The 21,955-nt window shown below is 37.9% G+C and overlaps 1 protein-coding gene across 6 annotated transcripts in view; it reads left to right on the top strand.

Moving 5' to 3' along the window:
- Nucleotides 1-21,955, top strand: part of BBX (BBX high mobility group box domain containing) — a 282,225-nt gene that overhangs the window by 198,698 nt on the left and 61,572 nt on the right. For all 6 annotated transcript variants that reach the window (XM_024735310.1, XM_024735315.1, XM_024735312.1 and 3 more), the window contains 3 exons: nt 2,309-2,376; nt 18,130-18,210; nt 21,502-21,576. In XM_024735310.1, coding sequence (XP_024591078.1) covers nt 2,309-2,376; nt 18,130-18,210; nt 21,502-21,576 — 224 coding nt within the window. The remainder of the gene's footprint in view (nt 1-2,308; nt 2,377-18,129; nt 18,211-21,501; nt 21,577-21,955) is intronic.

The raw sequence follows: 21,955 nt of genomic DNA, 5'->3' as shown, positions 1-21,955 counted from the left end.
TTCTGACAGTTTATTAATCTACCTGTTATACCTACAAATTTAAAGTGGGACCTAGACTTCAACCAGGATATTTACAAGTCAGCTTTTATTTTTTATTTTTAAAATTTTATTTATTTAATTATTTATTTTTGGCTGTGTTGGGTCTTTCTTAACCACTGTGTCACCAGGGAAGCCCCTACAAGTCAGCTTTTAAAAACAGCATTCTTTAAGCAAAATACAGGAAGGAAGGACAACAACTTTCTCACATTTATCTCATTATATATAAGGGCCTGTGACGGATGTTGGAAATCCATGATCAGAGCCCAGAGCCCTTGTTAAGCTAGTGTATAGCGGATAATGTTGGTGTGATGTTCCTTTTTAACACAATGAAAGCAAATTAATTTGCCTTTAATTGAAGCATGGTGCTTAGCTGTTTAAATCTAGGGGATACTTTAGGGCTTTTAGAGGCCAGTTTATGCTTTTCCTCAGCATGGAATCTCATTTTGCTTTGTTTTCCCAATAGTCCTTGTCACATGACATTTTGCATTTTGAATAACCCCAAAGCAGTCAAGTGTATAATTTCCAAGGAGGGAAAGCTATGTAGAATTTAATTTAGTAGAAGCCTTCTCGGTGAAGGGAAAGCAGCTATTTATATAAATATATTTTTGATATATCCAAATAACATTATATAAATTAATATAAAAGATGATGATTTCTTGTCTGTGTTTTAGTGTCTATACAGCAAAGTCATATTGGTATATAAGTTAAATAAATTATCATGGAAGTATGTTCCTATTTTACTTTATAATTTCAACTAACACATTTTTATCTTTATTAGAATGCAATTATGCAAGACTCCTGATCTCTAGAATGGCAGCTGCAAAAGTATTTAGCTGCCCAAAGAACCAAAGTACACCTTTACTTTCTGCTAAATTCATTTCTCTCTCCTGATTTTTATTTGCCAGTAGATTTACGTGTCTCTTTTAGCAGCCAAAATAGTTCATAAACTTAACATTTAATTAAGGATGGGCTCTTAAAACAACAACAGAGAGCCTTATTTCAGCAAACCAGCTCATGTTCCTCTGTGTATTCCTACGTGGCTACCTTCCAATATGGAGCTGTTTTGTGACCACCTGATTGTTTGGTGACATATTTTCCCCTCTACTAAGCCATTCCTTCCTTCCTTCCTTCCTTCCTTCCTTCCCCTCAGATTCTTTTTTCAAAAAAATATATATTTTTTAATTTGACTATATGTAAGATGTGGTCAGAGTTGCTTCATGAGTTGCTGCGACAGATTATATTCAAAGATGTACTTAAGGGCCTATCTTTAAACAAAAAAATCAAAAAAGAAAGAGAAGAGAGACACCTTAATGTCTTCAGGCAACACTATGCCGGTCCTCATTTTGAATTGTAGAGAGATTACATTTAAATAAAAAGTGCATTTATTGAGGACCAATATGCACTGGGATAAGCACTGACTTAGGCAGTTTCAGATATGTTAGTTCATTGAAGTTCTGAAATTTAATTCATTTAAGACAAACTTAAAGTCTGTAGGTTTCTTATTGTCTGTACTTCCCCTGTTTAGATATAATCCTGGGTCATAGATCTACCAGTTTGCTTTCATTTTCTCTTTCTTTTTCTGTTGATTATAGAAGGAATGAAAACAAAGACCTTTGGTAGTATAAAAAGGGTTCATTTTCAATGTTAAAGGTATTTCGAGGCCTTTCAAGGAAGGGCCTAATGTACCCCTAAGATTTAAGATGTCATAAATATATCATTGTTTAATTTAAATTTGTTTTTGAAAGTTTTAACGAAAGAATATTTGAACAAAGCCCACTAGATTTTTGGAGTCCCCTTTGTAAAATACCTCTCTGTTCTCTAGTTCCTCTGACGGCCTTGTTCTTTTTATCAGCCTGATATCATGTGGCAGAAATAACAATTTGAGAATAACAATCTCAAGTTTCTTAGAAGACAAGTATAAGCACTCTTTCGTTTTAAAAAAAAATCCATCCAAACTCCCCATGCAGTAAGGAAAGAAGCGTTACATTAGGAAATAATTCATGTTATAAACAGCTGTGATATTGAGGAAAGTATTTTGTTGGAATGGTGGACAACAGTGGTATTTAAAAAGCTCACGAAAGTATGAGTACTAAGCACATGTACCCCAGGTTTTTCCCTCATAAAGAGTTTCAGAAGTTTTCTGTAATAAGTTACGTGTGGTTCTGTTGGATTTCTGATTGCTAGTCTTTGTGAGTATTCTTTTTCGACTCTGGATTATATGTACTTCATGGTTATGAATTGATGATTTACTTGTTTTTGACTTATTTAGATCCTACTCAAATGGGAGGCCTGAGCATGCTGCTTTTAGCTGGAGAACATGCTCTTGGTACACCAGAGGTAAGTGGTCCCTCATCCCTCTCCACTCTGCACCTGCTGGGGGTTGAGAACACAGACATTTGTGTTCTGTTCACACTGTTAGTTCTACAGTTTCACTTTTTACAGCTCATGAATAAACTCTGCTTTTAATTGTTTTCATTAAGATCTCTATGTGCATTATATTGTGCCTTGAGGGTAACAGAGTGGGGTACATAAACCCAAAAGGACACAAACACAAGTCAGGTGCAGATTTTGAGGTTCCCTGAGCATAGGAATAAGACTTGCAATGTACAGATAATTAGCATTTGCCATGACTGTGTCATGGAGTCCATAGGGTGGATCCTATGATTCATTCATTCTATTCATAACATTCTCTGCTTTTGTGATGTTCTCATTAGACTTGCTAGTGAAAAGATGAGAGTTTAAAAAAGCATGAAACTGTCAGTCTCTCTGGTACCTAAGTAAATACAAACTCCTGTTTTTGAAAATCAGGAAACATGGCATTCCAAGATTGCTTATTTTTTAAAATGGAAAATGAAAAAGGACCCAGGCCCTTATGACCTTGGTTTCATTTTTTATTCCCTTGTATTGTTATTGGGCTGTTTCTGCTAAATATTTTTAAGTATGGTTTTGATAGGCAGGTAGTATCCGGTAGCCATGCATAGTTTGCATTTGTGGAATTCCTCTATTTTCCAGACCCATTTAACAGAGGCCAGATGCAGTGACCTGCAGATCATATTATTTTACCAAACTCAGGTCCTTGAGCTGGAAGTTTTTCAATCCCCAACCAGAGTTGCTATTTAGGACAAAATAGCAATTTTATTGCATATATATATTTTTTTCTTTCTTTCTTTCTTTTGTTTTTTAAGTCGTGTGCGTGCTATATGGATTACAGTTGAAGTCTATTCAGATAATCGTTTTAGAGGATACCACATAAGATATTTACATCACAAAAGGTTTTTATTATTTACAGTTTATATTTGGGATCCATAGTAGTTGACCATATGTTCAATTTGATTTAACTTTTTATTTCTGTTCAATTCAGTGTAGCAATAAATGTGTAAATTTGGTGGACTGGTAGTTATTTACATTGTACTAATCTTTAGCTAGAAAAAGTAAGCATGGCACTTTGTACTTTGCATACTCATTCAGCATGTTTGTACTTCCTCACACAATAACCTTCTCTGGCATCATTTTACTTTCTAACACATGGATGCTCCCTAATAGCAATCAGACTAACTCTCACTTGGGTGTAGAGTATCCCAAGCATGTTCCCACAGGTGAATGTTGGAGCAATAATGCACATTTGACCTTTCAACACAGTCTGACTCATGATTTCCAAGAATACACTATATTGTGAGAGTTAGTATCATCTTTTCTAACAGATTAGATAATAATGGAGTTTTCTTCCCAATATCTATTAGCATTCCTTTTAACTTTCAGGAAAAAATGTAAACAAATAAACATCTAAGAACTTACAGATAGATGCTGTCTATCTGTAAATGCTAGTCAAAGAAAGGAATACTTTTTTTTCTTTGATTAAAGTTTCTCTCTTGGGCTCTTTTTAGTGAATAGCTCTTCTCACAGCTTTTAAGGACAGCAGAGTTTGACACAAGCAGTTTAAACCATGCATTGGTCAGCCTTCCATTTCTGATGAAGGGGAACTGTTTTTTTTGTTTGTTTGTTTGTTTGTTTTACATCTTTATTGGAGTATAATTGCTTTACAATGGTGTGTTAGTTTCTGCTTTATAACAAAGTGAATCAGTTATACATATACATATGTTCCCACATTGCTTCCCTCTTACATCTCCCTCCCTCACACCCTCCCTATCCCACCCCTCCAGGCGGTCACAAAGCACCGAGCTGATCTGCCTGTGCTATGCGGCTGCTTCCCACTAGCTATCTACCTTACGTTTGGTAGTGTATATGTGTCCGTGCCTCTCTCTCGCTTTGTCACACGTTACCCTTCCCCCTCCCCATATCCTCAAGTCCATTCTCTAGTAGGTCTGAGTCTTTATTCCTGTCTTACCCCTAGGTTCTTTATGACATTTTTTTCCCCTTAAATTCCATATATAACTGTTTTGAAAATTCTCAAGCTAAAGAAATAAAGTTAAATGGCTTAAAGAAGTAAACCGTACAGGAGAAGGGAATTTATGCTAAGGAAGAAGTTGCCAGCACTTAGGTCTTTAAGAACCACTTCTAAGAATACAACTCTTTCTTCATAATCTCTACTTTTCATCTCAGATATATTTAGGTCATTATTGAAAATAATCTTGAGATACTGAAATAATAAAGCAGCAAAATTTGTACAAAATAATGCTGTCTCTAAATATAATTAGTTTGAGAGTTTATGTCATAGGTATCAGTAGATTTCATTTAGCACCTAATTTCTATGCAATGTCTTATTCCAAATATGTAGACATGGTCATAGAACTTTAGGGGCTTATGTACATTGGCAGATGACAAATACAGTGAATACATACTTATATTTTTAAAAGAAAATTATAAATATAATGAGATAAGGAGAGAAGTACAGAAATTTCATGCTTCTGACATTTGGAACAATTACTATGAAGTCTGTATACTATTAGGTAGGACCAGTCAAATAAAGTGACATTTTACAAAACTTCGGCCACAGAGGAGGTCTAATCGTAATGGCTTTTTAAAATGCCACGAGAAAATTCTTATTCTGAAATATTTAAAGGGAGATTTACCTTTGTTCAATAGTCTAAAACCTAATCACATAGAAAAAGTCCTCAAAAGTCTATTTTTTTAATATAGAAAATTTAATATAGGTAATAGCTGTATTTTTAAAAACAATTCTAGAAGGTAGAGAGGCTTGCTGTTACAGGAACAGTAAAATTCCAGGTTAAAAGCTTCTTTGGCCTGTACAATTTCCCAGATCTACATGTGATGTGCTCTTAGGGTTTTCAGAGAGAAATTATATGTTCTTGAGATAGCAGTGAGCAAATAATAACAAGCAAAATGTTTGAGTTTCCTCCTTTTTTTCTCAGTCTTCTGATTAACTCTGAATCTGCCACAATAGATTTTTGGCATTATCAGGTCAACATTTTTATATGCTACTGTTATTAAGCCAAGCTTGGTTCTGAAATTTGTGTCTCTGATGAATAAAAGGGATAAAAATTGCATTTATAGTTTGTTTGTTTCTTTTTCACATAAATGATCAGTCCTGTATTTTCTTTATACCCAGAGTACATTGAAATGCATTACATATTTGGGATAAATTTTAAAAAGCAGTGTTTGTTATTAAAGAGTTTATGGATTAAAGAAGCAAAATAAATGTATAGGCATGCCTCATTTTATTGCAGATATTGCATTTGCAGATATTGCATTTTTTACAAATTGAAGGTTTATGGCAACCCTGTGTCCAGCAGGTCTATTGGCAACATTTTTTCAACTGTATTACTCGCTTCATATCTCTGTGTCACATTTTGTTAATTCTTGCAGTATTTCAGACTTCTCCTTATTATTATATTTGTTATGGCGGTCTGTGATCAGCGATCTTTAATGTTACTATTGTAATTTGGGGAGGGGGTGCTACAAATCACACCCACATGAGACAGCGAACTTAACTGATAAAGGTTGTGTGTGTTCTGACTGCTCCACCAACCAGCAGTCCCCCCTCCCCCTCATCTCTCTCCCTCTCCTCAGGCCTCTCTATTCCCTGAGACACAACAATGTTGAAATTAAATCAGTTAATCACTCGACACTGGTCTCTTAAGTGTTCAAGTGAAAGGAAGAGTCACATGTCTCTCATTTTAAATCGAAAGCTAGAAATGATCAAGCTTAGTGAGGAAGGCGCGTTGAAAGCTGGGAAAGGCTGAAAGTGAGCCCTCTTGCGCCAAACAGCCAAGGTGTGAATGCAAAGGAAAAGTTCTTGAAGGAAATTAAAAGTACTGTTCCATTTAACACACAAATGATAAGAATGTGAAACAGTCTTATTGCTGATATGGAGAAGTTTTAGTGGTCTGGTTAGAAGATCAAACCAGACACAACATTCCCTTAAGCCAAAGCCTAATCCAGAGCAAGGTCGTAACTGTTCAATTCTGTGAAGGCTGAGAGAGGTGAGGAAGCTGCAGAAGAGAAGTTTGAAGCCAGCAGAGGCTGGTTCATGAGCTTTAAGAAAAGGTGCCATCTCCATAACATCAAAGGGCAAGGTGAAGCAGCAAGTGGTGATGTAGAAGCTAGAGCAAGTTATCCCAAAGATCTAGCTAAGATACTTCATGAAGGTGGCTACACTGAACAACAGATTTTCAGTGTAGATGAAACAGCCTTCTATTGGAAGAAGATGCCATCTAGGGAGGAGAAGTCAATGTCTGACTTCCAGGCTTCAAAAGACAAACCCACTCTCTTGTTAGGGACTAATGCAGCTGGTGACTTAAATTGAAATCAGTGCTCATTTACCATTTGGAAAATCCTAGGGCCCTCAAGAGTTAGGCTAAACCAACTCTGCCTGTGCTGTATAAGTGGAACAGCAAAACCTGGATGGCAGCATATCTGTTTATAACAGTTTACTGAATATTTTAAACCCACTGTTGTGACCTACTGCTTAGAAAAGAAGATTCCTTTTAAAATATTACTGCTCATTGGCAATGCACTTGGTCATCCAAGAGCTCTGATGTAGATGCACAACGAGACTAATGTTTTCATGCCTACTAACACATCCATTCTGCCACCCATGGAACAAGGAGTCTCTTCGACTTTCAAGTCTTATTACTTAAGAAATACATTTTGTAAGGCTGTAGCTGCCATATATATATAGTGATTCCTCTGCTGGATCTGGGCAAAGTCAGTTAGTTGAAAACCTCCTGGAAAGGATTCACCATCCTAGATGCCATTAAGAATGTTTGCGTTTCATGGGAAGAGATCTAAATATCAACATTAAGGGAATTCCCTGGCGGTCCAGTGGTTAGGACTTGGCGCTTTCACTGCCAAGGCCTGGGTTCGATCCCTGGTCAGGGAACTAAGATCTCAAAAGCTATGCAGTGCGGCCAAAAAAATAAAAAACAAACAAAAAAATAAACATTAACAGGAGTTGGGAAAAAGTTGATTCCAACCATCATGGATGACATTGAGGGGTTCAAGACTTGCATGGAGGGGCTTCCCTGGTGGCACAGTGGTTGAGAGTCCACCTGACGATGCAGGGGACACAGGTTCGTGCCCCGGTACGGGAAGATCCCACATGCTGCGGAGTGGCTGGGCCCATGAGCCATGGCCGCTGAGCCTGCGCGTCCGAAGCCTGTGCTCTGCAATGGGAGAGGCCACAACAGTGAGAGGCCCGCGTACCGCAAAAGAAAAAAAAAAAAAAAGACTTGCATGGAGGAGGTAACTACAGATGTGGTGGAAATAGCAAGAGAACTAGAATTAGGAGCTGAAGATGTGACTGAATTGCTTCAATCTCATGATAAAACTTTAACAGATGGGGAGTTGCTTCTAATGGAGCAAAGAAAGTAGTTTCTTGAGCTGGAATCTACTCCTGGTGAAGATGCCATGAAAATTGTTGAAATGATGAGAAAGGATTTACAGTGTGACATAAATTTAGTTGATAAGCAGTTACAACAGTGAGAGGCCCGCGTACCGCAAAAGAAAAAAAAAAAAAAAGACTTGCATGGAGGAGGTAACTACAGATGTGGTGGAAATAGCAAGAGAACTAGAATTAGGAGCTGAAGATGTGACTGAATTGCTTCAATCTCATGATAAAACTTTAACAGATGGGGAGTTGCTTCTAATGGAGCAAAGAAAGTAGTTTCTTGAGCTGGAATCTACTCCTGGTGAAGATGCCATGAAAATTGTTGAAATGATGAGAAAGGATTTACAGTGTGACATAAATTTAGTTGATAAGCAGTAGCAGGGTTTGAGAGGATTGACTCCAATTTTGAAAGAAGTTCTGCTGTGGGTAAAATGGTATCAAACAACATTGCATGCTGTAGAGAAATCCTTCATGAAAGGAAGAGTCAATTAATGTGACAAACTTCATTGTTGTCTTATTTTAAGAAATTGTCACAGCCTCTCTAACTTTCGTCTACCACCAACCACCCTGACCAGTCAGCAGCCATCAATGTCGAGGCAAGACCCTCCATCAGAAAAAGGATGACTCACTGAAGGCTCAGATGATAGCATTTTTTAGCAATAAGGCATTGTAAAATTAAAGCATGTCCTTTTTTTTTAGGTATAATGTTATTGTACACTTAATAGACTACATTATAGTGTAAACATAACTTATATGCTCTGGGAAACCAAAAACTTTGTGAGACTAGCTTTATTGCAATATTCACTTTTGATTGTGGTGGTCTGGAACCGGACCCGCCGTATCTCCGAGGTTTGCCTGTATTGAGCAACGCAGCCATCAGGGAGTGACACCCTACCCGCCCCCCCCACACACACAAACAAAAAATAGCAGCCTAAGCTTGTCTCTACTGACACCCAGTGAAATGTAAGCATAGAAGTCTTATTAGGAAATAACTCCATAATAGTGAAGGAAATGGAAACGAGTGTTTCCAATGAATATGAGATTTTAGCAAACAGAAGCTGAAAAACGAATGAAGCTTTTTAATCAAGAAAATGTGGTATAAGCTTAAAATATGCTAACCAGGGGGCTGTAGAGAGCCAGTCCATTCTACAGTGTCTAGCAGCTTAAGTGAACACTTTTCCTTTTTACTTTAAAAGAACAAGAAAGAAAAAATAGAAGAAATAAAAGTAATAATGTTCACATCAAACTCTGGGAAGAGCTAAAGAGAAGGCAGTTAGTTACATTGAGTTAAGCCTTCATGATTCATATCGGTGAGTTACTATCTGAAGATGAAAATGTAATAAATAAAGTATAAGTATTTGATCTAGAATTTCTAGAAGTAATCTTCAGGACTGAAAATTTCTATAGTGTTATATTTTTAACTTATTTTAATAAAAATGTAAAGCTAAATTAAATTTAAAAAATAAAGGCAGGGAGTGATACATTTCAGAAATGGAAGGGGAGATTATTCAACACATAATAATATAGAACAGCTTGGAATAATATTGCAAAGGTCGACATTTCAGTATTGGACCTAAGTGAGCACCAGAAAGTCATCTTGGCTAGAACAGAAAAGATGGTTTGGGGAATAAAAGAAAATAAGAAAAGTTAGGCAGAGTAATCTTGGCTGATGAAAAGGTTTGATGGTATCAATATCTATTCAGTTGAATGAATGAACTGAAGGCAAACTTTCAGATGTTCGGGAAGTAATATTAGACCTGGGTCTGTGATTTCAGAATGCCTAGTTCTTTTGTTGGAATGAAGAGATACGACAGTAGAGTTACGATCAAGCCACGTTTTTCTTTGCCTTCCATCCTGTAAAATGGAACTATTAATACCCACTTGTTTTTCTTTTTCTGACTTACTTCACTCTGTATGACAGACTCTAGGTCCATCCCACCTCACTACAAACAACTCAGTTTCGTTTCTTTTTATATACACTATCAAATGTAAAACCGATAGCTAGTGGGAAGCAGCCGCATAGCACAGGGAGCATAGCACAGGGAGATCAGCTCGGTGCTTTGTGACCACCTAGAGGGGTGGGATAGGGAGAGTGGGAGGGAGGGAGACGCAAGAGGGAGGAGATATGGGAACATATGTATATGTATAACTGATTCACTTTGTTATAAAGCAGAAACTAACACACCATTGTAAAGCAATTATACTCCAATAAAGGTGTTAAAAAAATAATAATAATACCCACTTGTTTCTAACTCCCAAGACATCTATGAAGATTAATTAAATAAAACCTGTAAGGCATTTTCACCTCTCCTGAAAAGCATTCTTGTAGGTACCTAGTATTATTACCATAATTTATTCTTGGTATTTCATACTTAACTTGAAAGCTTATATTATGTCAGGCTATTACTCCTACAGGCTATGGTATGTTTTACTAGCAGCGTATTCACATTGAGCAAATAATCTGTTCAAGATTGTGTAGCCATGAAGTGACAGAATTAGGATTTGAACCCGGGGGACTAGCTTCAGTCTTCATATAGCCTACAGGGACCTTTGTGATTCAGTCCCCACCCACCTGACCTCAACTTGGGCCACTTATGCAGTGGTGTCTGCACCCTTACGCAGCCATTTCATGAGTGCTTTCTGGGGACCAAGTACTGCACTAAGCACTTACACTGATTATCTCATTTCATCCTTCCATGAGCCTTAAGAGGTTGGTTTATTATTCCGCATTTCGTAAATGAGGAAACTAGGCTAGAGAGGTTAAATAGCCTGTCTAAGGTCATAGAGCAAGAAAGTCATTATACTAGGATTTAAACCTGTATATTTTCCATTAAGTAATGAGGTGGGTGAAATCTAAGATAGAGAAAAGGTGATAATACCAATGCTTGTTAATGAATATGTCTATATTTAAAACACTGTGAGTTTTAAATTTAAAACAAATACAGATTTTTGATAAAATTGAAAGTTTTCCCCTTTCTTATAATATCTGATATCAGTGAAGTGGGGAAAATTATTTTACTGCCTGTTGGTACATTTGAGCTAGTTTGACATGTGCCTCTCTTAGGCTACTATGTTTGACTACTCCAGGATGCCTAAATCTACTGAATTCCAACCCTATCCCCAACTCCTGCCCCCTCCTCACTGAAGCTGTTAATTTCCCTTCTCACAGTTTTATAGCTTTTAAACATATTTTGTGAGGAAATACTATACTTAAATTTTACATTAAATAGGCTCTTTGAGCTTTCTCAACTCCGGTTAGAAACCTCTCCTTTTCATGTCACTGCTCACTGCCCACTTTGGCTGGAACTGCCCATCCAGCCCAGCCTCTTCCGTCTCTCTGCAGTGGGGCTCAAAGCCCAGAGAATCAAGTCCTTCTACCCAACCAGATTGACAAACATCCGTCCTCGTTGAGTTCCTAGGCCATGTTGCTCAAGACAGTGGTGAACTCACATGAGCTCTTCGGTCTCCCAGAGGTGGTGGGAAGGGGTAGTGGGGAAGGTGGGCAACAAGTGAGCGGGAAGAGAAAGAGGAGAATAGAGAACAAGAAGGTAAACGAGAAGGGTGGTACTGTTGCTGCTGCGTTGTCGTTGAGAGCATGTTTGTATACACGACTGCATTCTGTTCTCACAGTGTCCTGTGAAGACGTCAGTAGCGTTGTTACCTGTTTCATCAAATGAGGAAACTGAGGCAGGAAGATGCTATGGTTTGTCTCAACTACTGTAGCAGTTTGTAGAGGTGACCTGGAGTCTGTCCTGGACTTCCATCCTAGTGCTCTGCCACACGGCTTAGAATGATAGGAAACTTGACTCTGGTAGCCCTGGTGCCCTGAGAAAAACCAGGGACTTATCCTTCCTCTCAGCCAAATGACTTGACTTACATTCTAATTTTGAGGCGCTCACAACTCTATGCGGTGCTGTTGGGTTGCGCTCCTCAGGGTGGCCCCGCTGTCTCTCAACTGCAGCCCAGTCCTAGTGTCTGCCAGTCAGGTGCGCTGCTTTAGTCCTCAGGTGCTCCTTTACCTCATTTAGGTTTAATTAAGAGTGGCTTCATTTTAGTCCTTAAGTAGGTTTTGAAGGACTAACTTGTATGTAATATACTTACATTGAATTCACCTGTGTTTAAAAGCTCGAGTCCATTTCAGAGCTTCATTTAACATCTCATATTAAATGCAAATTAAGTGATCACTCAGGTCCTCCGTTATAGAAGGATACCTGGCAGAAGCTGCCGATTGTAGGAAAGCCTGGGCCAGGCTGAATGAGGGTGAGAATCAGATCACTGGGCCTTGGAGTCACACGGGATCTTTGTCCTTGAACTCTGAAATGGAATCCTCTACGCCCAACCCCTCTCCTCCAGAAGAAAACAACTCCGCCTTCCACCACTGCCTAAACAGTCTTCCTTCTCTCCTATTCACTCTTTCGGTGAAAGGGTTTAACTTACCTTAGGAACACTGGCACTGACTGACCCCTCTCCCTCCACCCTGACACCTTTCCAGGCAATTACTGAGCCCTGGCAAATGCCATCTCTGATTTAATTGGGGCCCCGCATCTCAGCTGGTTTATTTCCTTAACCTATTTGGTCTCTTGCCTCCAGTCACTCCCCAGCCAAGGTCATCCTGCACTCCACTGACAGAATTATTTAACTACACATCTCTCATCATGCCGCTCCTCTGAAAACCTTGGCTGACTCCCCATTGCCTCCAGCCTAATTTTCAGACTTCTTAACCTAGCATTCAGTTCCCTCTCAGTCTGATTCATCTCCCACTGCACTCCCGGGCATCTCAGGCTTCAGTCACACAGGGAAAGTCACTGCTTCTCACACACACAGGGCACTTCCTCCATGCTTTTCCTCCTGCTGTGACCACATCATTTCCACAATTCTGGTGTTCCTTCTAGGGAGATCTCAGATGCTACTTACCTTACTTCTTCCATCTGTCCCCAGAAAGAATGAAGGCTGCTTCTCTGTCCTCCCACAGACCTTGTAATATTCCACCAAGAGGCATGTCCGTTCTTAATGTGTAGCTGTCTCCTGCATTGAAATGCAAGCAACTTAACGGCCAGACACATCCCCTTAGTCTCATTTTATTCCCCAGCATATAATGCACACAAGTGGGATGTAAGCTTCTTGAAAGGGAACAGCAGTCTTTGTGGCTGGTATGTAATGGGTGTTTATTGAATGTTTGTTGAAGGAGTGAGTAATCAGTAAATGTTTAAATTAGCAAGAGCAGGGATGTGGAGTTTAGATAACAACCAGTGTACTTCATCCCTTTTGTTGACTATGTGTCCATCACGATCCAGCACTGTGTCTGTGGTCTTGTGCCTTGCGAAGTAGGAATGGGCTCTTAATAAAACCTAGCTTTCCAAACAGTGCATCTGAGTGGCTTGATCTTGTTTTATATCAAGGGGCTGGATCATGTTTCTATGTCTCTCATTATCATGATGTGCATTTTGCCTGTGGGGAAAAAGTATTACCTCGTCATAATCCTTAATTATACTAATCATTCCCCTTCCTTGGTTATTGAGAATTATAGCTAATTTAAAGGGAAGATTGGATTTAAGGGAAGTTGAAAACGTATGTTGTTAACAAAACTGCTTTTAAAATCCCTTTAGCAGTTTTCTTTATTGGGCGTGTAGCAACACCTAGTGGCTTTATGGATTATTTCAGAGACTATTTCTAAAAAGAGCTTCTTGGGTTTTTTCCTCCCTTTATTGAATCTCTACTTATTTGGTATTTTTTCTTTCCTCTTAATTGATGAACAGATATCTTCGATCTCTATATTTTGTTATGTTTAGAAAGTAAGCTGGCTTTAGCTGAAGAATGGTTGTTGAAGAATGATGTTTCTCCATAAAAAGCATACCCCACCTAATAAGTAATTTATGATACTGTAAATACAAACAGCAAGGTGATATTGCAAGGTGACAAGGTCTAGGATCCTCTAATAACATTAAACAGGAGTCCTTTGTGGGAAATAACCTTTTCCTTCCATGTGGATGTAATGCCAGATTTCTTTGCCAGACATTTACATGTATGCACAAATATATACACTTGCACTGGATGCCTCATTTATCAAACACTCAAGAATGAATTCTACCTCAGTACATTTTCCATGTCATTCAACCATTTTTACATTTTGAGATTTTAGATGGAAATATGTCTAGCATGTATCACATGCATTTCTGCCTTTTAATAAGGGATATATTTTATAATTATTCTCATCTTGACAACTTAGAACCACAGTTAGAAATATTAATTATTACATTTAGGAAAAATTTTAGGACTACTTGCTCTATTTTATTATTTTTTTTAATTTATTTTTTAGCTTTTGTGATAATCCACTTTACTAAATAACCGAGATTTTTAAAAATTTTAATACAATTTTGGAAGGTTACTTTCCATTTACAGTTTTTACAAAATACTGGCTATATTCCCCATGTTGTACAGTACATCCTTATCGGGCCCAGCTGCTCCGCGGCATGTGAGATCTTCCCAGACCGTGGCACGAACCCGTGTCCCCTGCATCGGCAGGCGGACTCTCAACCACTGCGCCACCAGGGAAGCCCTGGTTATTTGTTTTAAATAGACTACAATGCTTTATAGAACATTTGTGTTGTAAATCAACTATGCTTCAATAAAATTTTTTTTTTTAATTTGTGCCTACAGTCTTTTCACTCTGTGTCTTGCTGGTGGCATTGTTTCTTTTTCAATGCTCTTTTTTAAAAAAATTTATTTATTTTATTTATTTTTGGCTGCGTTGGGTCTTTGTTGCTGCACGCGGGCTTTCTCTAGTGGTGGTCATGGGGGGCTATTCTTCGTTGCGGTGTGCGGACTTTTCACTGCGGTGTCTTCTCTCGTTGCAGTCGCAGAGCATGGGCTCTAGGCGGGCAGGCTTCAGTAGTTTCGGCACGTGGGCTCATGGGCCTAGTTGCTCTGTGGCATGTGGGATCCTCCCAGACCAGAGCTCGAACCCGCATCCCCTGCAGTGGCAGGTGGATTCCCAACCACTGTGCCACCAGGGAAGCCCCTCTTCCTTTTTCTTATCCCCACTCTTGGCCCCTTCTGATTTGCTGCTTCTGTTCATTCTGTGGCCTAGAAAGTCAGGTAACCACACAGCTTAGTAGTAAGCCAACTCTTCTGGCTTCTAATTTTGTGCTGTTTCCATTATACTACACTGAAAATAAAGGCTAAATGCACAGTGCTTTAAAGTAAGAGTAACTAGATTTTAAAAGGAGACGTTATCCACTACAGTAAAATGCATAGCCTCAGTGACTGTAATTGCTGTTTTAACCATTAGACAGCCTTTGTTGTGTGATTCCTGGCCAGGTCCTTGAGATTCCTCATATTCATAAACACAGAGAATCAAGTCAGTCAACCAGTATTCATCGTGCATCTATTGTGCATCAGGTGTGTGGGGAGCACAAACACGCACGCATAGACTTCTCTGATTGCATAGTACAATTGACATAACGTGTAGGATTATAGATGTCTTGATAAGTACTTACATTTGAATTCTCCATACAAATAGAAAGTTTTATTTAAGACCGTCCATCATAATGATTGCAGAGGGTCTCATTTAACTTTAAACCTTTATGACTAGATGCATAGTCATGACCATATTATCTATAATGGCAGTTAAAAGAAAGTTGACTTTTCTTCTTACAGTTAATATGAACTCTAATTGAGCCATAGGTTAACTAATCTCATAAATGATAACTCTCATGCATCTGCATCATGGGATTAGAAATAAAAATATGTGTTATATATTATATAGGCTTTATATAGGGTAGTTACCCTATATGATAATATACTTAATTCTAAATATCTCCATAGCTTTCTGTCATGTGTACAACCTACATTATTAAAGTTTTATAAAGTCACTTTATAATTTTTATTTAGTCCTAGGCTCTATTTTATTTTATTTTATTTATTTATTTTTTTTTGCCGTATGCGGGCCTCTCACTGTTGTGGCCTCTCCCGTTGCGGACGCGCAGGCTCCGGACGCGCAGGTCCAGCGGCCATGGTTCATGGGCCCAGCCGCTCCGCGGCATGTGGGATCTTCCCGGACCGGGGCACGAACCCGCGTCCCCTGCATCAGCAGGCGGACTCACAAACACTGTGCCACCAGGGAAGCCCATCTATTTTATTTTATTTTAATTTTTGGCCACGCAATTTGTGGGATCTTAGTTCCCCGACCAGGGATTGAACCTGGGCCACGGCAGTGAAAGCACCAAATTCTTAACCACTGGACCGCCAGGAAATTCCCTAGGCTCAATTTTAAGCAAAATTTTGATTATTTACCAAGATATCTAGGGGTTAAGCACACAGGATTTCTTTATAAACCAGGACAGTATTGATTTTTTTTCATTGTTTAAAAATTATAAAGATACAGTTCATTCAAGTATTCCTTCCAATGAAGGAATTTTTGGTGGCTAGTAATTTCAGGATTTGCTGGCCTTTTTTAGTACATTTTGTGTCTCCTTGGCTTCAAAGTTTTAGAAAGCAAATAAAAACTTCTGGACTTTTTGGCACACTAGTTTTCAAATAGTCGAGTGACAGGGAGGGAATCAAGCTTTTGCAGCCAAACCACAGGTGGCAAATTAACTAAAGCTTCTGCACCTTTTCTATGGAGCTTATCACTGGAAGAAGTTGGCCATTACCCTTTCAAATCCAAAGGTGACAATTAAAATTTTAAATGCTTATTCCTGCCCAGTGGCCTATGACGTTGTTAGAGAAACACATCTTCCATGTCTACTGAAGAAGTTCAGTGAGAAACTCCAGTTTTAGGAACATAACCTGGGTGACTGCCAGCTTCTTCCATAGATTCAACCATCTAATTTAATCACATGCAGCTATTAAAATTACATTGGAAAAGGTTTAATAACAGCAAAATCAATGTATTGTTAAAAACGAACATTTTGTAACTGTAATACATCGTCCCATTTCTGTTGAAAACATTATCTATACACACAACTGGAAGAATATACATGGAATATTACCAGTGCTTATCTTTGGGAGATGATTCTTCTTCTGTTTTTTTTTTTCAGATTTTCAATAGAGATCTTGGATTATTTTGTTGTCAGAAACATGTTATTAAAAAGTATTTTTAACTTTTATTTTTCCTCTAAAGTGAAAGATAACTTGTTCCCTAAGACTCTCTAACCTTGTCATTCAGGAAAGGAGAGAGAGGGGACACACTGTTTCGGTGTTTAGAAGACATGTTGTCAATTTTGATTTAGTTAATTCAACAAATACTTGAGTATCTACATTGTGCCCAGGCAATGTTGAGGATTCTGCATTATACAAAATCCCTGGGAGAAGATGGACCATAAACAGATATTTATGCTTGTGGTGGTCAGTGCTAAGTGCTATAATAATAAAGAATAAGGGGATTATTGAATGTTGGGGAGTAGAGATGTCATTTACCTGTCTGGTCCTACGTTCCTTTATCTGTAAAAAGGGTTAGATCAGAGGGATGCTGAAATCCTTCCTCTCTAACATTCTATGACTCCTGTGACTTTTGAATTATAGGCTACCACCTAAGTTATTATTTCACCCAAATGCAGAAATGGGTCAATTTTTAACATTGAGATAAAGAGGAATTATGTATCCTGAGAATAGTACTTGATAAACAGCAAGAATTTTTTAAAAAATTAGTGGTGTTTCTGTAACTGTTGTTAATAATGAAAATCACAGGTAAAGATGGTAGAGCGCTAAATGTTTACCCAGTGTTGTAAATAATATACAAGAATATATTATAAAGGAAATTTCTCTTAGGAAAATAGTACTAACTTTTCTAAGATTGGGGCTTGTATATAAATACATGAAAGCCCTGGAAAACAAAAATTGGACCTTAGTTTTGTTTTCCCAAAAGGTTTATAATCGAAACTCATTTGCATTTTCATGTGGTCATGTTATATGAAATAGTGGGGAAACACAGAACATGGAAGAAATAGATATTCTTTGGATTTGGTTGCAGAAAGCCAAGAGATCAAATAGGCATCATTGTAGACATTTCTCTTTGGTTAATAGTAATTTTTCTGAAATGCATTGTCCTGTCTATCTCCTACAATTTATGGCATTATTTAGAAGTTGAATGAACATATAAAACTTGATAAAACCTTGTGTAAGACTTTGCAGAATATAACTACCTTTTTGTCACAGTACTGCCTCAAATTTGGGGAGTCAAAACCATTCCTTCCGCAAATAGGAATGTTTTACGTGACATTTGTCTTCTGTTGTCTTCCAGAAGCTATTCTTATGATGCCTCATACCACCTTTCTTTGTTTCAGATATCCTCTGGCACCTGCAGGCCTGATGTTTCAGAATCCTCTGAATTGCGTCAGAAGTCACCATTATTTCAGTTTGCCGAGGTAATATATTACAATTTATACTTAATGAAATTGTAAAGTGAGCTTAAATTTGGGCTGATGAAAGTAACTTAAAGCAAAGAAGAACCCTGCGTTCTTAGCTCAAGTAATCATAAAACGGAAAATAGTATCAAATTCTGGAACTTTAGAGTCTCTTAATTAAGGAATAAATATGTTTATAGAAGCTTGTTATTAACTCATACTAAATATTATTGCACTGAAACCTCATCACTAATTTTTATTCATGGATAGGGAAGTTAAGAATATAATTGAACTATTTTTAGAACTTAGTCATTTATCAGATATTGATTTGTCAGGTATTAAATCAGAAGACAGAATTGACTCATGGTTATTGGCTGTGCATTCCTTTGTATTTATTTTAAGTAAACTTCTCTTAATTGAAACTTTAGCATGCAGTTGGCAGTTTTCAAAATCTTATGTCTTGTGTCAAACCTGTTTGGCTCAGTATGTCTCTGACATATTCAGAGATGATGTAGAAAAGCACATTATCCTTGACATCAAGTCTAAAGGTTAAGACTGCTTCCCAAAATATCTGCATTTACCCTAGAACTCAATATGGAGCCATCATTGATTACTTTTTTCTAAACTTTAAACCACATGGTCTTCCCTTGATCATTCTAATTGTCTTTCACTAGACCTTCTTTCACACTGTCATCCTTCATAATGTTTGCCCCTTGTGGTACAGTTTTGTACAAAGGAGAGCATATTTTTAGTTTCAGAATTTTTTCTCCTCTAGTGTCCTTTCCTGGTGGTTCTCAACATTTCATTGGCAGAATTACTTTTCACACTGGCATATTAGGTCATTCCTTTTATGACATTGTTTATTACATGCCTAAATGTCCTGCTGATATCACCAGAATGTTTTAATATATATTTGCTCACATAATACTCCTTATCTATCACTTTCCTTTCTGCTCTCTGTGAGATGTGCCATGAATTCCAATTGTTTTTTATATTGTTTCCTCAAGAATTCAATGTAATAGCAGATTCAATCTGCACTCCCTTTTAAACAGTAGTTTTAGACATATTAAATAATGTTAGTCTCAACTTTGAAAGCAGAGATACTTAACCAGTGATTCCTGGTGAAAGATGTAGTGAAATCTTTCAAATTTCACATGAAATTTTGGGTGTGTTGACACATGTGCATGTTTTTCGTTACTACAGCAAACCAGATTCCAAAGAGATCCCTGACCCTAACCTAATATTTCTTCAGGAGCTCCCTATTCATGTCAACATCTCCTTTATCCCGATATTAATTTGGAGAAACATCCTTTTGTTTAAAGACTTGTGAAATGCTTTTCAAAAATCTAGATTGTTTATACTACTGGTTCTGTTTTGTTCACTATCTAATTTAATCCTTGAAGAAATGTATTGTATGGGCTTCCCTGGTGGTGCAGTAGTTGAGAGTCTGCCTGACGATGCAGGGGACATGGGTTCATGCCCCGGTCCGGGAAGATCCCACGTGCTGCGGAGCAGCTGGGCCCGTGAGCCGTGGCCGCTGAGCCTGTGCGTCCGGAGCCTGTGCTCTGCAACGGGAGAGGCCACAACATTGAGAGGTCTGCGTACCGCAAAAAAAAAAAAAAGAAAAGAAAAGAAATATCTTGTAGGTCAGGCATTTCCCCTTACACAAACTATTTATTTTCTTTAACTTTTATAGAGGGTTTGTAGGAGTCAAAAGTCATGTTGGAAGTAAGACCTACAGTTTATAATTCCCAGGATTTCAGGAACATCCTTGTGGATTCATATCTGCAGTCTGTCACAGCTTGCACATGGAGGTCTTTTGAAATGATAGGTTTCATGGTTTGACCAAGAAGAGTTCTACATCTTTACCCTGAAATATTTTCAAAGTACTTGGTTAGATCTTAGCCATTTACAACAATTTGTATATGTCTAGTTTGTTAAATAGGATCTGGGAGATCTTTTTTCTTTTTACTGATATTTGTTCTAAAAATCCTTATTTGTCTGATGCGAAAGATATGGTGGAATTAAAATTTTCCTAATGCCTTCAGCAGTGAATAGAGTCAATAATTCCATCAGGCTGTCTTCTAATTTTTTCTTATCCCTAAAATTGACTTTGATTATTGTATCACCAACTGGCTCCATTGTTTTTCTAAACAACTTAATTTAATTAATATGAAAAAATGATTGCTGGGATTGAGGAGTCATGATCAAGCTGCATGTATTGCTTAGTAAGTTCCCTTTGATGGAGTCGGTGAGCACAGTTAATTGAAGAAAAAGACTTTTGTGGAACTGGAAATGGGCTGAATTTACAATGCTCACGCTTTCTGCTCTTGTGACTCATTTTCACCCTAGTTTGTAGTTGTATAGAAACTTTGTTCACTTTGAAACCAAAATTAATAACTGACCTTGCTCTCAAAACATCCTAAAAACTATTTCCATGTGGCCCTCAGAGCAAACTTTTAATGAGGCTACCATAATCACCAAATAGAAACAAAAGTTCTCCTAGCTGAAGCAAGGATGGTGTGACACAATCCTCTATCCACTGTCAGACACCTGAGGGGCATGTGTGTGTGTGTGTGTGTGTGTGTGTGTGTGTGTGTGTGTGTGTGTGTGTGTGTGTTGGATGGGAGGATGCATGGTGTTATAAAATAAAGAAATGCTGTTCATATTCAATAAACAATTTATTGAGTTTTGGTGCCATGCCAGGCAGTGTATTCTATGGCTTATTTTCTCCTTACCATAATCCTGTAAAATGAGGATTATCATCACCAGCATCAGTTTACAGTTGGGAAAAATAAATCTCAAGAGAGATTAGCTGAGCTGCCCAAGGTCATGTAGCTAGTGAGTAGTAGAACTAAGATTCAGTCCCAGATACTCTGACCCACATGGTTTGCTTCTCCAACCCTGTTTCACAGCTGTCTCAAAGCAGAGAACAGCTTGAGGGGAGTGCTGTAGGGAGGAGAGAGATTTACTTGCAGCTTTCAACTTTTAATAATATTTTAGAAAATTCACTGAAATAAGGAAATTTATCTCTACAGGTGTCCTCAACTGCTATTTGATACATATCTGACACCCTTTCAAGAGACAAGGCAAATGAGCCAAACTCAGTCTTTTTTGTTCTTTCCACATGTGTTTTTAGAAACATGGCCTTTGTCTTCATTTATCATTGATACTGTTTTTCTAAAAGGGATTGAGGGTGATGACTCATGTCTTAATCTTTATCTGTGTGTACAGTGGAAATATTTGGCAGAATCTATGAGTCTGTTATAGTAAAATGTCCTTGTGCTTTAAAAATTATTTGTTTCCTTTCAGATATCTTCAGGTACCTCCCACCCTGATGTTCCTTCAAAACAATGTCAAGCATCAGCCTTGTTTCAGTTTGCAGAGGTATGGCCTTTTTTGTTGTTGTTTTGCCTTTTTTTTTTGAATTTTATTTTATTTATTTTTTATACAGCAGGTTCTTATTAGTCATCAGTTTCATCCACATCAGTGTATACATGTCAATCCCAATCTTCCAATTCATCACACCACCACCCACGCTGCCCCGCCGCTTTCCCCCCTTGGTGTCCATACGTTTGTTTTCTACATCTGTGTCTCAACTTCTGCCCCGCAAACTGGTTCATCTGTACCATTTTTCTAGGTTCCACATATATGCATTAATATATGATATTTGTTTTTCTCTTTCTGACTTACTTTACTCTGTATGACAGTCTCTAGATCCATCCACATCTCAACAAATGACCCAATTTCATTCCTTTTTATGGCT

This window comes from Neophocaena asiaeorientalis, unplaced genomic scaffold (assembly GCF_003031525.2).
Source record: "Neophocaena asiaeorientalis asiaeorientalis breed wild unplaced genomic scaffold, Neophocaena_asiaeorientalis_V1.1 scaffold136, whole genome shotgun sequence".
NCBI lineage: Eukaryota > Metazoa > Chordata > Mammalia > Artiodactyla > Phocoenidae > Neophocaena > Neophocaena asiaeorientalis.
This window is presented reverse-complemented; position numbering and strand designations above follow the sequence as displayed.